This window comes from Buceros rhinoceros, unplaced genomic scaffold (genome assembly GCF_000710305.1).
Source record: "Buceros rhinoceros silvestris isolate BGI_N320 unplaced genomic scaffold, ASM71030v1 scaffold18698, whole genome shotgun sequence".
In the NCBI taxonomy this organism is placed as follows: domain Eukaryota; kingdom Metazoa; phylum Chordata; class Aves; order Bucerotiformes; family Bucerotidae; genus Buceros; species Buceros rhinoceros.
The window spans coordinates 20735-35182 of NW_010427649.1; the positions used below are offsets into that span (position 1 = coordinate 20735).

The 14448-nt window shown below is 36.9% G+C and overlaps 1 protein-coding gene across 1 annotated transcript in view; it reads left to right on the forward strand.

Annotated features, from left to right (window-relative positions):
- Nucleotides 1-14448, forward strand: part of LPCAT1 (lysophosphatidylcholine acyltransferase 1) — a 50270-nt gene that overhangs the window by 14600 nt on the left and 21222 nt on the right. Inside the window, exons 5-8 of the mRNA XM_010141997.1 lie at nt 1423-1481; nt 4517-4551; nt 7350-7404; nt 10864-10946. Coding sequence (XP_010140299.1) covers nt 1423-1481; nt 4517-4551; nt 7350-7404; nt 10864-10946 — 232 coding nt within the window. The remainder of the gene's footprint in view (nt 1-1422; nt 1482-4516; nt 4552-7349; nt 7405-10863; nt 10947-14448) is intronic.

Below are 14448 nucleotides of genomic sequence, written 5' to 3' on the forward strand. Positions count from 1 at the left end.
TCTCCCTCTCTCTCCACCTGAATCCTGGCCGTGCTTTGAAAACCAGTGTGAACCCTTCATTAAAGCCATGATGTCCTGCCCTCCCTCAGTGCCATAGATGTTACAGGCACCATATACTTTCTGCCTCAAATCCCACTCTACCTTCCTTTCCTTTGGTCTAGTACATGCTGCTGTCTGCCTCTTGACTGTCTTTTCCCACTGGAACATACTTCTGTATCCATCTAGCCTCCCAGAAATCCTTTGCCTCAAAATTCCTCACTTAAATTACTGTAGGTCTCTATTCAAGTAACTGCTTTCAGGATGCCTTTCCCGATTCTACTCATGTGGCCTGCACTCCTTGGTCTTACTACACATTTTTGATTTTGAGTTTGGGCAAGTTGGTCTAGTTTGGTGGTGTCATCTACTATGCAGATTTTGTCATCTTCAAATTCTTTCAAAAGTTTCTTAGACTGTTGTTCTTGAAGTCTGAATCAAAAGTACCATTAGGCCAAGAACCAAATGTCTGCAAGATTCCATTCACACAGCCTTCATTTAAAGATCTTTATGCTTCGTTAACAATTACTACTTTTACATCTGGGCAGTTATTCTGTAGAGCAAATGTAATGCCAAGAGTTCAGTATACTTCCATCATTCAGTTTTTAATTTTAATCAAAATATTAGACAAAATTTAGTAAACTGATATAAATAACATAGTTTGAGAGAAGCTGTCCTTATTAATTGTTTTTACGAGAAAAAGATGTTCAAAGAAATCTTGAACAAGATAGTTATGCTTCCCCGGTCTTTGTGCTAGAAACCAGGAAAATGGTTAGCTAGTGACACTTACAGATCTTGTGTGACTTATATATCGGAACTGTAATTTTCCTATGAAATTAAGCAATACTTCTGCACAATAGCTCTAGCTCAATACTTTCTAACTATTAAGTTTTCCATAGCTACAGAATGGGAGTTACATTAATTCTGCTACTTCAGATTATAAATTTCCAATAAATCAATGTTGTTCTGCTAAAAATATAAAACTTCTTTTGCATTAGAAAGTGTAGGTTCTTCACCAAAAAATACTGTTGACCACAGCAAATATATTGACTTAGCTATCTTGCACATGCTTATATATATGTTTTTTTTAATCATTTATCAAGCTGAATTTGCTACTGGGCTTTGACTGGTATATGTGACAATATATGTAAGTGGTAGAGGGTAGTTCAGAGAATATAAGCAAACATTCTTAAATGTTCATCTGCTGAAAAGGTCATACATTGTCATTCTCCAGTGCTTGTTCTTTAGATTACTTTTGAGGCTACTTTCAGATCTTATTTTTTCACTACCAGCTATCAGCCTATTAATTGTATAAGTTTTTTCTTTGCTGCAATAAACTTTTGTACGAAACACGCTATAAAGTAATTATGTGTCATACATGCCTTCTAGGAGCATTTATTCCTGGAGTTCCTGTACAGCCAGTGGTTTTACGTTATCCAAACAAACTGGTAAGTTCATCTTGCAGTATAGTTGGAAATACGGGGCAGTTTCCTCTAAATACGTTGGCACTTCTGTAATCTTTTAGATTAGATAATTAGGTTTAGAAATTTGGAAAGCATTAATAAATACTTACTGGCTAAGTGTGTATGCCTTAAGCCTCTAGCAATATCAATAGTCTTAACTGAGGCAGCTGAAATGTTTCTGCTCTTACTAGGTTACTCCTAAACAATGCTCTGAACGTTATTCAGGTTCTTACACAAAGCACTGTACAAATGACAAGACAAATGTCGATTTCTGCCTAGGATCTGCGTTCCCATGTGCTCTCTGTTAGAGCAGTGTGTGCTGGAGGGTTTTCTTCATGTCATGTTGCTGGAAGATGCTTCTGCACCTCCTGCCTGTGGGGATGTTAGTCACAAATTAAAGCAACTAGCTAAACGATAATAGAATAATGTGTTAGGGACCTCAGCACCTTTAAAAGGTGTCTTGTCCATGTTTTTTGCTCACTGTGCGCTTGGCTAAGGAATGCTAGACACTAGCTAATTTGGAGTAGTCCTTCAGTATAAATCAGATTCAGGTAAAATGTGAATTCAGGTGTTTATTTACAATATCTGAATTAAACGATTTTTACAAATGCTTGTAAAGATACGGGCAAACAAATTAAGACAAAGCTCACTTCATCTCCTTCAGGGTAAGCTTCCAGGAAAGCAGAGAAAAGAGATTTATTTTTCCAAATATTATTCAGTTCACCCAATGCAGATACTTTGCTGTTGTGCTGGAGCCAGAATCCTGTCTGTCTGCGTTCCTTGGTTAATTACAAGATGCTTCCTAGTGACCTTCTAGTTTTTACACCTGAAGTTTTGTTCTGAGCCCTCTGGAGTTGTTTTCAGATCCAGTCTGTTCCCTTGCAAAGTAGTAACGTAGGGATGGTGGCGGACGTGCTGGAATAAGGACTACCTTGCCTCTTTGCTGATGCACGTAGCATCAGAAGATCTCATAACCTCTCTCTGACAACCCCTTGATCTAAGGAAGGATTTCATTTGCATTTGGTAACTGAGTGCTTATGGTCTCTAAGTGTTTCCATCCATTGTCCTCTTGATTTATATGTTGATATAAAACATATGTTTAATTAAAAGAAGAACCTAGGCAAAGTTAATATACATAGACCACCATTTGCTCTTGACTGAGACAATATGTGGTGGCAGTCAACTAGTTTGCAGTAACAAACCCCGGAATTACCTTTGCAGATGTGGGGACACGTGTAGCAGCCTGTTATGCTTGCATAGAATTGAGTGCATCTTGCATAGAACTGAGTGCATTGGGACCTTTCATTAAATAACCATTGCCTGGGATCTTTCTTTACATAATGGCTTTATTTTCAGGAAGAAGGATTCTTTTCTAAACATTTTTTAACTTCTATTGCATTGCCCGTTTAAATTGCAAGTATGTGCGTGTCTTACTTCGTACTTAATATACCTCGTTACTTTTAGTTAATGTTAAACTTATTTATAACAGTATAAAGCTATCAAATGTTAATTTGCAAATATCTTCAAAAATCCATTCTCACACTGAAATATTGCCTGTGGTGCATAATATGCAATGTTTGTAGACTAATGTTAAAGGTCCCTAATACGTTATTAACAAAAGTTGCGAACTTTTTACATTGAAGTAAATAAATACAAATGTTAATGAAAATTTGTAATTTTTTTATATTACTGCAAAATTTTGTAAAAGGAGCTGTAAATATTTATACGAATATCCATTGGAGCTGGCCTGACTCTACATATGGAGCTGTATTCTTTCCTACTACTTTTGATTGCTGTAAAACACTATGAGCCTTAATGAGTCATTTAACCTCCTAAGGTCTACTTCCACTAAGCATTAATAAGAGAGGGGGATAATTGCTATTACTATTTGATTTTCAGATTAGCTTGGGGGCTGCAAAAGAGCTGCAGTGAAGACAGAAGGAGGAGTTTAATGTGATAGGTGGTAAGGTTAACTTTGGTTAGGATGCAGTTAAGAGACAGTAGCAAGTTAGAACCACAGAGTAGAAAGAGAACCTTGTTTTTCATATATGAAAACAGCATTTTTAGCAAACTTTAATTGTTTCTGGCTTCCTATTCATTGTCTGGTTTGACTGCTGCATATCGTAATTGAAGTTTTAGAAAGGAATGTCTTACTAAGATCTTTGCTTAGCCAGTGAATTCCAGATACACGTTGTGTGTAGTCACCTTGCTGCTTTTAGCTTGAACTACCTGCTCTAATTTACCTTCAAGAGCTCTGACTTCCATAGTACGGACGAGAACAGTCTTGGACTCGTGCACCTGACTGTTGTGGGAGGCGCTTCAAGATCAGAGCCTGGGGTGAATGTAGTAGGTGTGTTCACCCTTACATATTTACTTTTCTGTACTCTATTCAAGACCTAGGGAAAGTACTACTGTCCTGCAGTGGACTGCAATGTGGCAAAAGTGGTGATGTAAATTCAGTTCTTTCCTAGGTGAGTGAATGCTTTCTGTGAGTAAAGGAAACTGGAAAAATCCTGTTTTGAGGGGAAGCCTAAGGTCTTCCTGGTCGTACTGCTTCATGTCAGTTGAACAGAATTCCTCAGTCATCTCCACAGGTCCCAAACACTTCAGAAGCGTTACCAAGAGTTCCTATCTATTGCTGGGAGGTCCAGGTAAATTGTCAGGGCACTTCAGGGACGCCTTGTTGAGTAGGGTGGGTTAGGAAAATACACATGGACTATGCATAACAAGGAACATCAGCTTACAGTAAATAACTTTATTTCCCAAGTCTAACTGCATTTGAAGAATCTCTAGATCTTTAAATGTTTTATGAATATAGATTTTTCTGTCTTTAAGAGCTGGGTATCTCCTACCGACATAAAAGGTAGGCTGATTCCTACTGGGACCAAGAACTTTTGCAAAGAAGGTTTTCATGGAATCTTCAGTCCCCTTAAGTAATATGTCATCAGTTACACTATCTATAATGTAACAAAAATTTAAAGTGCAATAATTAATTGCAACTGTCATGCCTTCTTTCTTAGGATACCATCACATGGACATGGCAAGGGCCAGGAGCGTAAGTAATTTACCTTTTTTGCTTATATTATGATATTTCTCCTTCATTAGTTTTTACTTACATGTCTTACAGGTGTATATAATCGAGTAGTAATTGCTGGTTATTGAATCATTCTTTGAGATTGATTTATGTCTCTTACCTATTATTCCCTCATTATGATAATATTTAGTTAGAGGAGTCCAGATATAAACAGTGTAATTCTGCTGCTGTGTTTTTGTTGGTTTGCAGGATTCTGGATTTTAGGGTTTTCTTTCAAATTTTTTTCTTTGTTTTGCCAAGTACCTGAAGTAAAACAACTTGCTTCTGCTCTGTTTATTCTATTGCAAGCAAATCCATTTGGTGTGTTTCTCTATGGCTGTTGTTTGAAATTGGTTTAGTCTCACAGAGCCAACCCACTCAGGGAATTTGGCAATACTATTTTCGTTATCTTGCCTAAATGTAACTTCATTTTTTAAACAAAATATTATTCTAGAGGTTCCTTAACAAATTCCTGTAATGTAGAATCCTGAGTGAAGCAGTTCTTGCTTGTTTAAAAAAAATTATTCTAGCATTATTTTCATGTTGGGGTATCCTAAGTAGAGTTGGATTCTTTGGCTAATGGCCAAAGTAGTAAAGAGGAAACCACTGGGATTACCCAAGTTTCAAGTAACTCAGAATTTTGTCAATTGATTTTTCACCTTCAAATGAGCTGGTAACCAGGTCTTATTAGGGACAAGTCTAGAGTTGGAGACCTAAGGAAATCATTGATCACTTTTAAAGGTGCAGTTTCAGTTAAATCACATTGGGAGTGGATGAATAGATAGTGTATCTAAAGTAAGTAATACTGCAGCATTTACTGCATGCAGGGATTTGTGTTCTCTCCTTGGGAGTTCTTCCTCTTCCCTTGCATTTGCACTGCAGTTCATCTAGCAAATTAACCAGCCAGAGGGGGGAAAGGTGAGTAACTTAATTCCAGCTTAGTGTCCTACCTGAGGGAAGTCAAGAACACGAACAAGGAAGAAGAGGGAAGGAACTTCTAGGTGTGTTGCCTCAGATCACTTCAGTGCATACAAACCCCTTATTTGGAAGTGCTGACCTCTGCTAATAAAGTTAAATTAAATTAAAGCTGAATCAGAATCCGAGGTAGTGTGTGATGTTACGCAAATTCACTGGGTCGGTTTAAATTAGAGCTTTACTTAATTAGGATTAATTCTCCTGAGTGACCTAAAATGTATTTCTGATGTCTTTGCAGAAAATGCTGTTAAGACTGATACGGTCTTCACTTTTTCAGCAAATGTCTCTCTTCTGTCATAGTGTTAGCCAAAAACTTAATCTGGAAATATTGTTGTATCTAGGAGTATTCTATTTTTTCCAAGTTGCTGTAGCCTATAAAATGGATTGAAAATTTGTCACATGGAAACTATACGCTTTCTTCCACTTACAGAAAGTAAGGTCTTTGGTAGTATTCAGAGCAGATCACTGACTCTACCTTGAAAGCAAAGGCTGACTATACCATAGAACTTAATTTTTTTCTGTGTCTCACTTGAGTTAGATACAGGTTCTAACAGCTATTTAAATTGGTATTTATAATTTAAGGTTTAATCTTTGAGGATTACAGAGTTGGCAAAGAGAAAAGTTTACTTGTAACTTACTGGCTTTTTTTTATGTTGTTGAACAAGGACCTAGAAACCAGACTTTCAGTTTCCTGTCAGTGTCATGAACTTCAGCTCACAAGTTCCAGTGTTGTTGTTGCTCCTTTTCTTTGCTTTAATATGTTGGAAGTTCAGTAAGAAAGAAGGGGGGTGGGGGGGTGGGGGTGGTGAAGTTTTGCAGCCCTAAATGAGTGTATAGCAAAATGAGTAGGGTATTGCTTCCAGGAACTGCACTTTATCTGCCTAAGAGGATTTGGACCAGCCCTCCCCTCAGAGTGATTGCTGTAACTACCTAGATACTGTATAAAATGTAGCTACTGACTCTGCTCCCTAATTTAGGTTTACTAAATCCTTTCCTGGATTTGAATCTTACAGCTTTCTAAGGTCAAGTTTATTCCAGTATCTTGTGTCTTAGGCTACTGAAACACATGTACTGCATTCCATTAAGACTTCTGAAGTATAATGAACTTTGATTCCAAACCAAAGGTAATGATAAAATCTTAGTGGTTATAACTAATCTTGCCAATTCTATGCTGAATACAGCATTTCCCTGAAACACATGTACTGCATTCCATTAAGACTTCTGAAGTATAATGAACTTTGATTCCAAACCAAAGGTAATGATAAAATCTTAGTGGTTATAACTAATCTTGCCAATTCTATGCTGAATACAGCATTTCCCTGAAACAGATGTACATTATGCATACACCATATCTTACCTTATCTTAGGCTACTGAAACACATGTACTGCATTCCATTAAGACTTCTGAAGTATAATGAACTTTGATTCCAAACCAAAGGTAATGATAAAATCTTAGTGGTTATAACTAATCTTGCCAATTCTATGCTGAATACAGCATTTCCCTGAAACAGATGTACATTATGCATACACCATATCTTACCTTATGAATTATTACCTGTATATCATATTCCTGCTTGTCTTCCTGCTTTTGTGTATTTTTTAAGATGCAACTTCAATGTAAATCGCCTTTGTCCCACTTTACAGAATGTAATGTACTCTCAAAGACCTTTTCTGTTAATTTTGTATCTAAATATGATCATATCCAGAAGTAGCAATGTTACTTGAAGATTTTCAAGTATGCTGTACTACTGTTTCACTGCATGTAAATTGTTTTCTTCTGTCTTCTTCCTTTTTTTCCTTTTTAGGTTAGAAATTCTGTGGCTTACTTTGTGTCAGTTTCACAATTCTGTGGAAATCGAGGTCAGTAAAAAAAACCCCCTCAGTGTATTCTGAGCAGTATCAGAATTCATAATGTTGTACTTAATTCTGTAGTAGAAGTTTGCATTCAAACTTCATGTTAACGCAGTCTGTAAAAACAGGGTAAAATACCACTTTTTTTTGGAGAAATGGGTTTTGTATCTGAAAATGTGGCCTGAAAATAGAATAACAAAATACAGTTTTCCACTTAAGACTTGACTTGCTTATCTATTTAAATTGAGTAGATAGATTTCTGAGGCTGTTTAAAGTGTCTTTTGTGAACAAACTTATTGTCTTTTAATGGCCTCATTGCTATTCCAGTTCGTATACCAGCTGTGTGCCTTAGATATCCAAAAGTATGAATACTGATGCACACTAAGGACTGTTATCTAGAGAAAGATCATTGTAGGTAGTTCCTTATAGGCCAGGTAAGTTATTCAGTATGTCTGGATGATTTTTTTATTAGGCTGCACTGTTCAGAATGTGAAATTGGAAAACATAGAGAAGATTTGTTTATATTCTTAACTTCATTTTGAGGAAAACACTACGTGGTCTTAAGGCTGAAGACTATTGTAGTGAAAATGCAAAAACAATTAAAACGTTTCCTTTTAAATTGCTGTCCCTATGTATTTTACAGAGAGTGATTACATTTTTGTGAGTAAGTATGGTATTTTGAGGGTGTTATGTAAGATATTTGACAGATGTTCTGCAATTTTTTTGCTTACATTTTTTAATAATGAAGGAGCTATCTATCTCTGATGGCGCTGATGGCAGGGTGAATTAGTAGGAAGAACTATTGCATATTTACACATGTTACTATTGTTATTGTAATAACATGCTAATCACAGTATTTATTATTGCTATGCTCTGTGGTTACTTATTTATGCTATAAATTCTTCTTGAACATAATGAATGCACAAAATACCAGGCACTGAACAGTTGTATCTGTTGTAGAAATTTGTGATTGCTGTTGCATATTTTCAGCTATTAATAGCATATATATAAAACAAAAACATTTAAAAAAATCTTATTTCCAAAACAGTGGCTTGGTTTCAGTAGAACAGCCTGGAAGCAACTGTCTCATGAAAGGATAAGACAAACCAGCTGATTGGTGGTTTTTTTTACTCTATCTCAGAAACGTGGGTTTCTGCCCTCGGCAGATAAAATGGGTTCTTTCACTCAGAAGTGAACACTGCTGAGCTTTCTTGATATTTGAGGCAGCAGCTGCTGAGTTTCTGTAGCTCATACAGACTTTGCATAAGAACAAATTATGATCTTTGGTCATCTTAAAACAAAAAAAGTGAATTTCTGAAATACTCCATAATAAAGCAGGAGGTGGCAGAGGATAGAGGAGCAGGACTGTTTGTAAGGCTGCTCGCAAGTATGAGGCACAGTACTTCAGAGCTACTTGTTGAATCTGTTTTTGTAAGGAAGTGCAGCAGATTTAGGAATGTGGAGGAAAAATGAGTTGTTTTGCGTTCGTCATGTTTTTTTTCCTCTGGTCCCCAAAGAGTGTTGGCTTTTATTCCTGATTTGTTTTATCAGCACAGGGATACAGGCAAATACCAACTAGCCTTGATACCAGAATTACTGCTGAACATCCAATAACTCAAGGAAATGTACAGGAAAACAACACAACTTTAGTATGTTTTTGATTAAATGATGCCCAGTAATGTCTTAACAGCCAATAATCAGGATCTAGAGTTTGTGAATCTGGGCTTCTCTGTATATAATGTATGTTCTAGCATACCATGTGTGTCATCCAGCATGTATATTGAGAAGCAAGCATCTATTTAGGTTTTATAATTGGTTACTGTAAATAGACCCATCCATCCTGTATGTGGAACTGGCATGCAGGCAATCTTGTGAAGAAAGGATATGTGATCATCTGCACATGTAGTTTGTTTTGGCTCATGTCAGTTTGTTTTGCTGGCTTGTCTGTCAGCTTCAGTGTTCATACATCCATCAGTCTCCAGCAGCTGAGAGTTCTCTTAGTTTTGTAAGTGGTGCTAAAAACAATCATGCTATTTCTGTCTAGTTAGGCACAGACATGTAGCACACCTCTGAAATCACCTCATATTCAAGCTTGTCCTATGATTGGATGAATGACTTGATAGCAATTTACCACTCAAAGAAATAGAACGGGGCTTGAAAGTTGGAAGAACTCTCTTTCCATCTCTGTTAGCTTCACATTCTTTGTCCTTTTGTATATTACATCGTATCAGGCTGGCATACCTGCTTGTAAACCTACAAGACAAGAGTCGTATGTTTTCAGTTGCAGTGGCCCATATAGGGAAAACTATCAAAACCCAAAATAAATTGAAGATTTCTCCATCATCTCCATCAACTTTTTAGAAGTTAGACAAACATCCAGTGGCAGCATTTGGGGTACTGTTGATCATACCATTATGCAATTCTGAAAATACAGCTAACTGCAAAGTCAATGAGAAATATTTGCTGAAATGATAAACTTTATTCCCCGATTGTTATTTTCTTAAAGACTAGTGTGAAATTTTTGGATCATAATTACCATTTTGTACTACCCTAGGTAATTATATGAAATATAACTAAGCTTATTACAACCTTGGTTTCTGCTTCAGAAGCTTTCCCTAGGATTATGAATATTTTGTTCACTTTGTGCATAAATTATCTCATTGTGTTATACTATTAAGGGAATTGTCTGTCTGGTACTGAGCAAGGGTAGGAATTGAAGTGATGGTGCCTTGTTCCTCCGCTCTGAGAAGTTAGTTACCTGGCAGAAAGGTGATGTTTTTATAGGTGAGACTGGCCATGACCTTGGGTCTTACATCATATTTCAGGTCTGTAGCAGTTCTGGTTTAATTTTCCCCTTCCAACCTCAACTGTTCTGTGATTCTGTGGCCACCTGCATGTATTTAGAATTTTTTTCAATTCAGTATTAATAACTAGTGTCCCATTGAAGGAGAAACTTTGCAAAACCTCCAACAATAGAAGATAAAACCGCTTCAGATGTGTACATTAAGCAGACATAATGATTTCAAAATGTGCAGGGGAAACAGTAAATATCTGATGTTCTGAGAATTCTTAATATTTAAGCTATAGAACAATGTTCCACGTAGAAGGTGCTTTTCTTGGTTATCTGAAAAGAGCTGAACAATATAAAGTGTAAGAGAAATGTTCATGAAAGAAAATGCTGATACTTTTTCTAAACAGTTTTAAAATTCCTGATCACGCTTTTGAAAGGAAGATAAAACTCTGCATGGGTTCCATGAGGTAAGAAATGAGCAGTCAGTGTTATATGAATTTCTAGAAATATGATGCATCCTTAAACATTTAAGAGTTCAACCTTCACATTTTTTATGGCCCTTTTGTTACTTGCAAAATTGTATTATCAACAAAATATGTATTTTTCACCATAGCGCTCTAATATAGATTGTTTAGAATGTTAAATATCCTTGGTATAATTCAGTTTTCTGTACGCAGTTTCTACCGGTGTATACTCCTTCGGAAGAAGAAAGAAAAAATCCAGTGCTATATGCCAATAACGTCAGACGTGTAATGGCAGAGTAAGTATGTTGTGTGATTTTCATTTTATTCCATAATGCATCTATTTTTAGGATCAAGAAAATGTAATGAAATCAAGTTAATGTACTTGCTTGCTTGTAGTCTGCAGCACTGTATACAAAACTTTTTATCTAGCAGTTTCCGTCCTCTTTGAGGAGGCCAGGGAGCCACAAATCCAGAAGGAACTGTAGGAGTTAGTAGTCTTGGGTGTTTTTTTTAACATGTCTTCATGTAACGAGCCAGTTCTTGCTGCTAGGGGTATTTAGTCTTCTGGGGAGAAAGGTATAGTTGGATACTTGAAATTTGTGGAAGTTAATGTAACTGAATTCTGTGCTGTTGAGGTTGCATTTTGAGCTATGACTTTTTTAAATGAGGTTAAGAATAGTTTCAAGTATTTGTTACTGTCCTGTGGTTACTTCAAATAGTAAAGCACAGGAAAGCTGCTTCTGTTGGAAACAGAGCACTGACACAATGCAAGTAAATTTAAGTTGAATGTTAACGTGAGGACGCTTAGACCACTTGTAGTATGTAGCGTATAATAAAGCCAACACTGAATACACAGACCTTCATTCTCTTGTTGTATTTTTGATTAACCTCTCTTGATTGTTCCTTTGTTGTCCTTTCAGTAAATCTTCCATTAGTCAGTAGATGATTTTTTCAGTATTTTCAGAGGACCCTCAGGTCTATGATCATTAATAACTCCTGATGGATTTATGAATCTTTCTAATCCTTATTTTGAAAGAACTTTTGAGTTTCATTTGTGTAACTTCTCTTCCGTTTCTAAGTTACCAGTTTCAACCAAAGGCGAGTTTGTAGATAGAGACTAGTAATTCTAGTTTTATCTATTCTAGTTTTATCAGGTGTAAAGGGTGGAGCCAGTTCTGCGCACGCTGCACCTCACCTGAAAAATCCACCGTGCAGGCCTGAAGGGTGCACTCATCGCTTGCAGTGAGCGTGGGAAAAACCCTTCCCAGATCTTCGCTCGTGAAGCCAAGCAGTGATGATGATGATGGAGATCGATAGTCAATCTGTTGTGTGAAAGGACACCTCTCACAAAAGAGGAAACAAAGGATCTGTGTGAATCAGTCTGTCTTAGAGTTGCAGTGGCCTAAGTTAACTCCAAAAGTTTAAGACAGCTGGCACTACATAGAAGTGTTGACCTCAGAGTTTGGATAGAAGACTATGCTATTAAACATTCATTCTGAACTCTATGCCAATCAGATGACAGGGATTGTGTAGTATAAGGAGGAATTTTGAAAGCCTACAGAAGTTTACACAACCACCATGTTTAAAGCCTTCCCTTCTATGTGTGTGTAGGAGGAGAGACATGATTTTCCTTGTCCTTTTGTTTCTCCTTTCTGCCTCTGAAGAATTAAGCATTTGGAGTAACAGAAGCGGGATGCAGGTCTAAAGGGAAGACTGTCAGAATGGGGGATAGCAAATATGGCTTGATTTGAGATGAAGGGACTGTAGATGCTGTAGTGATATGAAAGGAAAATAAATATGTTTGGATATCAAAATTCTGAAGTTAAAATGCAGATGGGAATAAAACAGAATGCTGATGCCTGGATACCACTGATTACTGTAGACCAGTCAAAGTAACAGCAGCGTAGGCAAAATTTATTTACTTCTGACCACTTCCAGATGCTTTCTTCTAGTGGCAGTTCTCCAGACTCTTCCAGTTCATTCATGTGGCTTTTGGTACAGAAGGTCCCAGCCCAGATGCTGTTAGTCAGTCCTGGAGCTGTAGGAGTTGCAACTCTAGCACCTCAGGTGCCGTTTGGTGCCAGCATTGCACTCTGCGTTGCTGAATAAAGGACAGTATTACTGCTTCATCAACATTGGTTTCGTTTTCTTGAAGACTGAATCAGTGGTGGTGTACCATTTCAATTTCAAGAGGTTGCTTCAGGATCTCCTCTCCCCTTCCACCCATCATATTTTACTGGAGAAAGTCTAATCCTACTGGATATTTTACAGCAGCAGAGGTGGCAGTCCCAGATAATAACATATTTGTGAGTTTAGAATCAGTGTTGTTGCAAAATCTTGTCTTGCCTCTGATTTTCAGATGAATTGATAGAACTTGCCAAGTGCAACAATAGATGAAATTTCTACTCCTGTAGTCTGTTTGCCTTCGTCGTAATCTTGTCTCGTGAACAGCTTCTGTTAAGTGTTGAACAATGCACTTGACAGAACGTCTGATTCTTGTGCTGCTTCTGCTTGTTGACTTCGGAGAATTTTTGGTTTAGACTTACTCGTTTAGCTTTTCTGCGGGCCACCACAGATGTGAGTGAGGGGGGTCTTTAGATAGTTCCTGTTCACTTATATGTAAATTGAGCATTTGACGAAGCAGATTCTGTTATTCATGGAGATTTGCATCCTTAGGACATTAGTTTCTTGCAGGGCAGATGAATTTACTTGCCCAAAAGGTGAAAGCAAAAATGAGCCTGGCCTTTTTACTCTGAGTCAGCCCTGGAACTTCAAACACAGATGTTTTCCTGTGCTTCAAGTTCCCGCAGGCAGCCATACCAACACCAAAGGAAATGCCATTTTTAACTGCTGCAGCACTCTACAAGTGTTTATTGTATTTCTTCTCATCCAGGATGACAAGGATTGTATACTTCCGAAGAGTGGTTGGAGTAGATTTCAAATCACTAAAAATGCTGAATGCTTTTAAATATAGCAAGGTTTCCTCTTTAAAACAAATAAATAAAACTTGGTGACATCTTGAGTTTTAATTCACTTCATGTGTTCTTTATTGCTCTAATACGGTTCTGATACTGTGCTAGTAAGTCATGCTGCATAGATACATATTGGCTCACTTTTGTAGGTATCACAATTCATTTTGGTCTTCATATGTGTGAGCTTTTATCACCTTACAGTGATGGTAGTCAACATGGATTATTCTGATCTGTTAATTTAATAATTTCAGCACTTCCATTTCTTCTGTATCTTTTCTAGTTGAGTGTCAAGCTTTCTGGCCTATGTTGTTACATCTTCAAAAATTTTTTTTATCTTCAAAGTATTAACTCATAATTTACTGGAACACTATGGTAGTGTGGTAAAATTGTGAGTGTGTGGGCTTAAGGCTTCATTCCCAGCTCTTCTAGAATTAATAGGAACAACTCATCTGACCTTGCCCTCACAAGTGTTTATTTCTAAAAATTTGTCTGTGATTGTGGAAACACCCCTATCTGTGGTAAAGCATTGGAAAGTACTTAATTTTATTCATAAGATATGTCAACTTAATTGTTTCCTAATGTGAAGTATTTATTGCATATGACAGCTTTTTTGCCTCTTGGCAGTTTTACTATCCTCAGTTTGTAATATGTTATGTCACTGTTTATATTTTTTCCTTTGCTTTAAAAACAGTCTTATGCTTCTTAGCTGCATCAATTACAACTTTGTCTTTACCTTTCCATTTAGTTTTTATGCATCATAGTTTCTATTTTACTGATACCCATTTAAAGTTTATTTGTATAGGGGTTTATTTGTTCCCACCCCCCA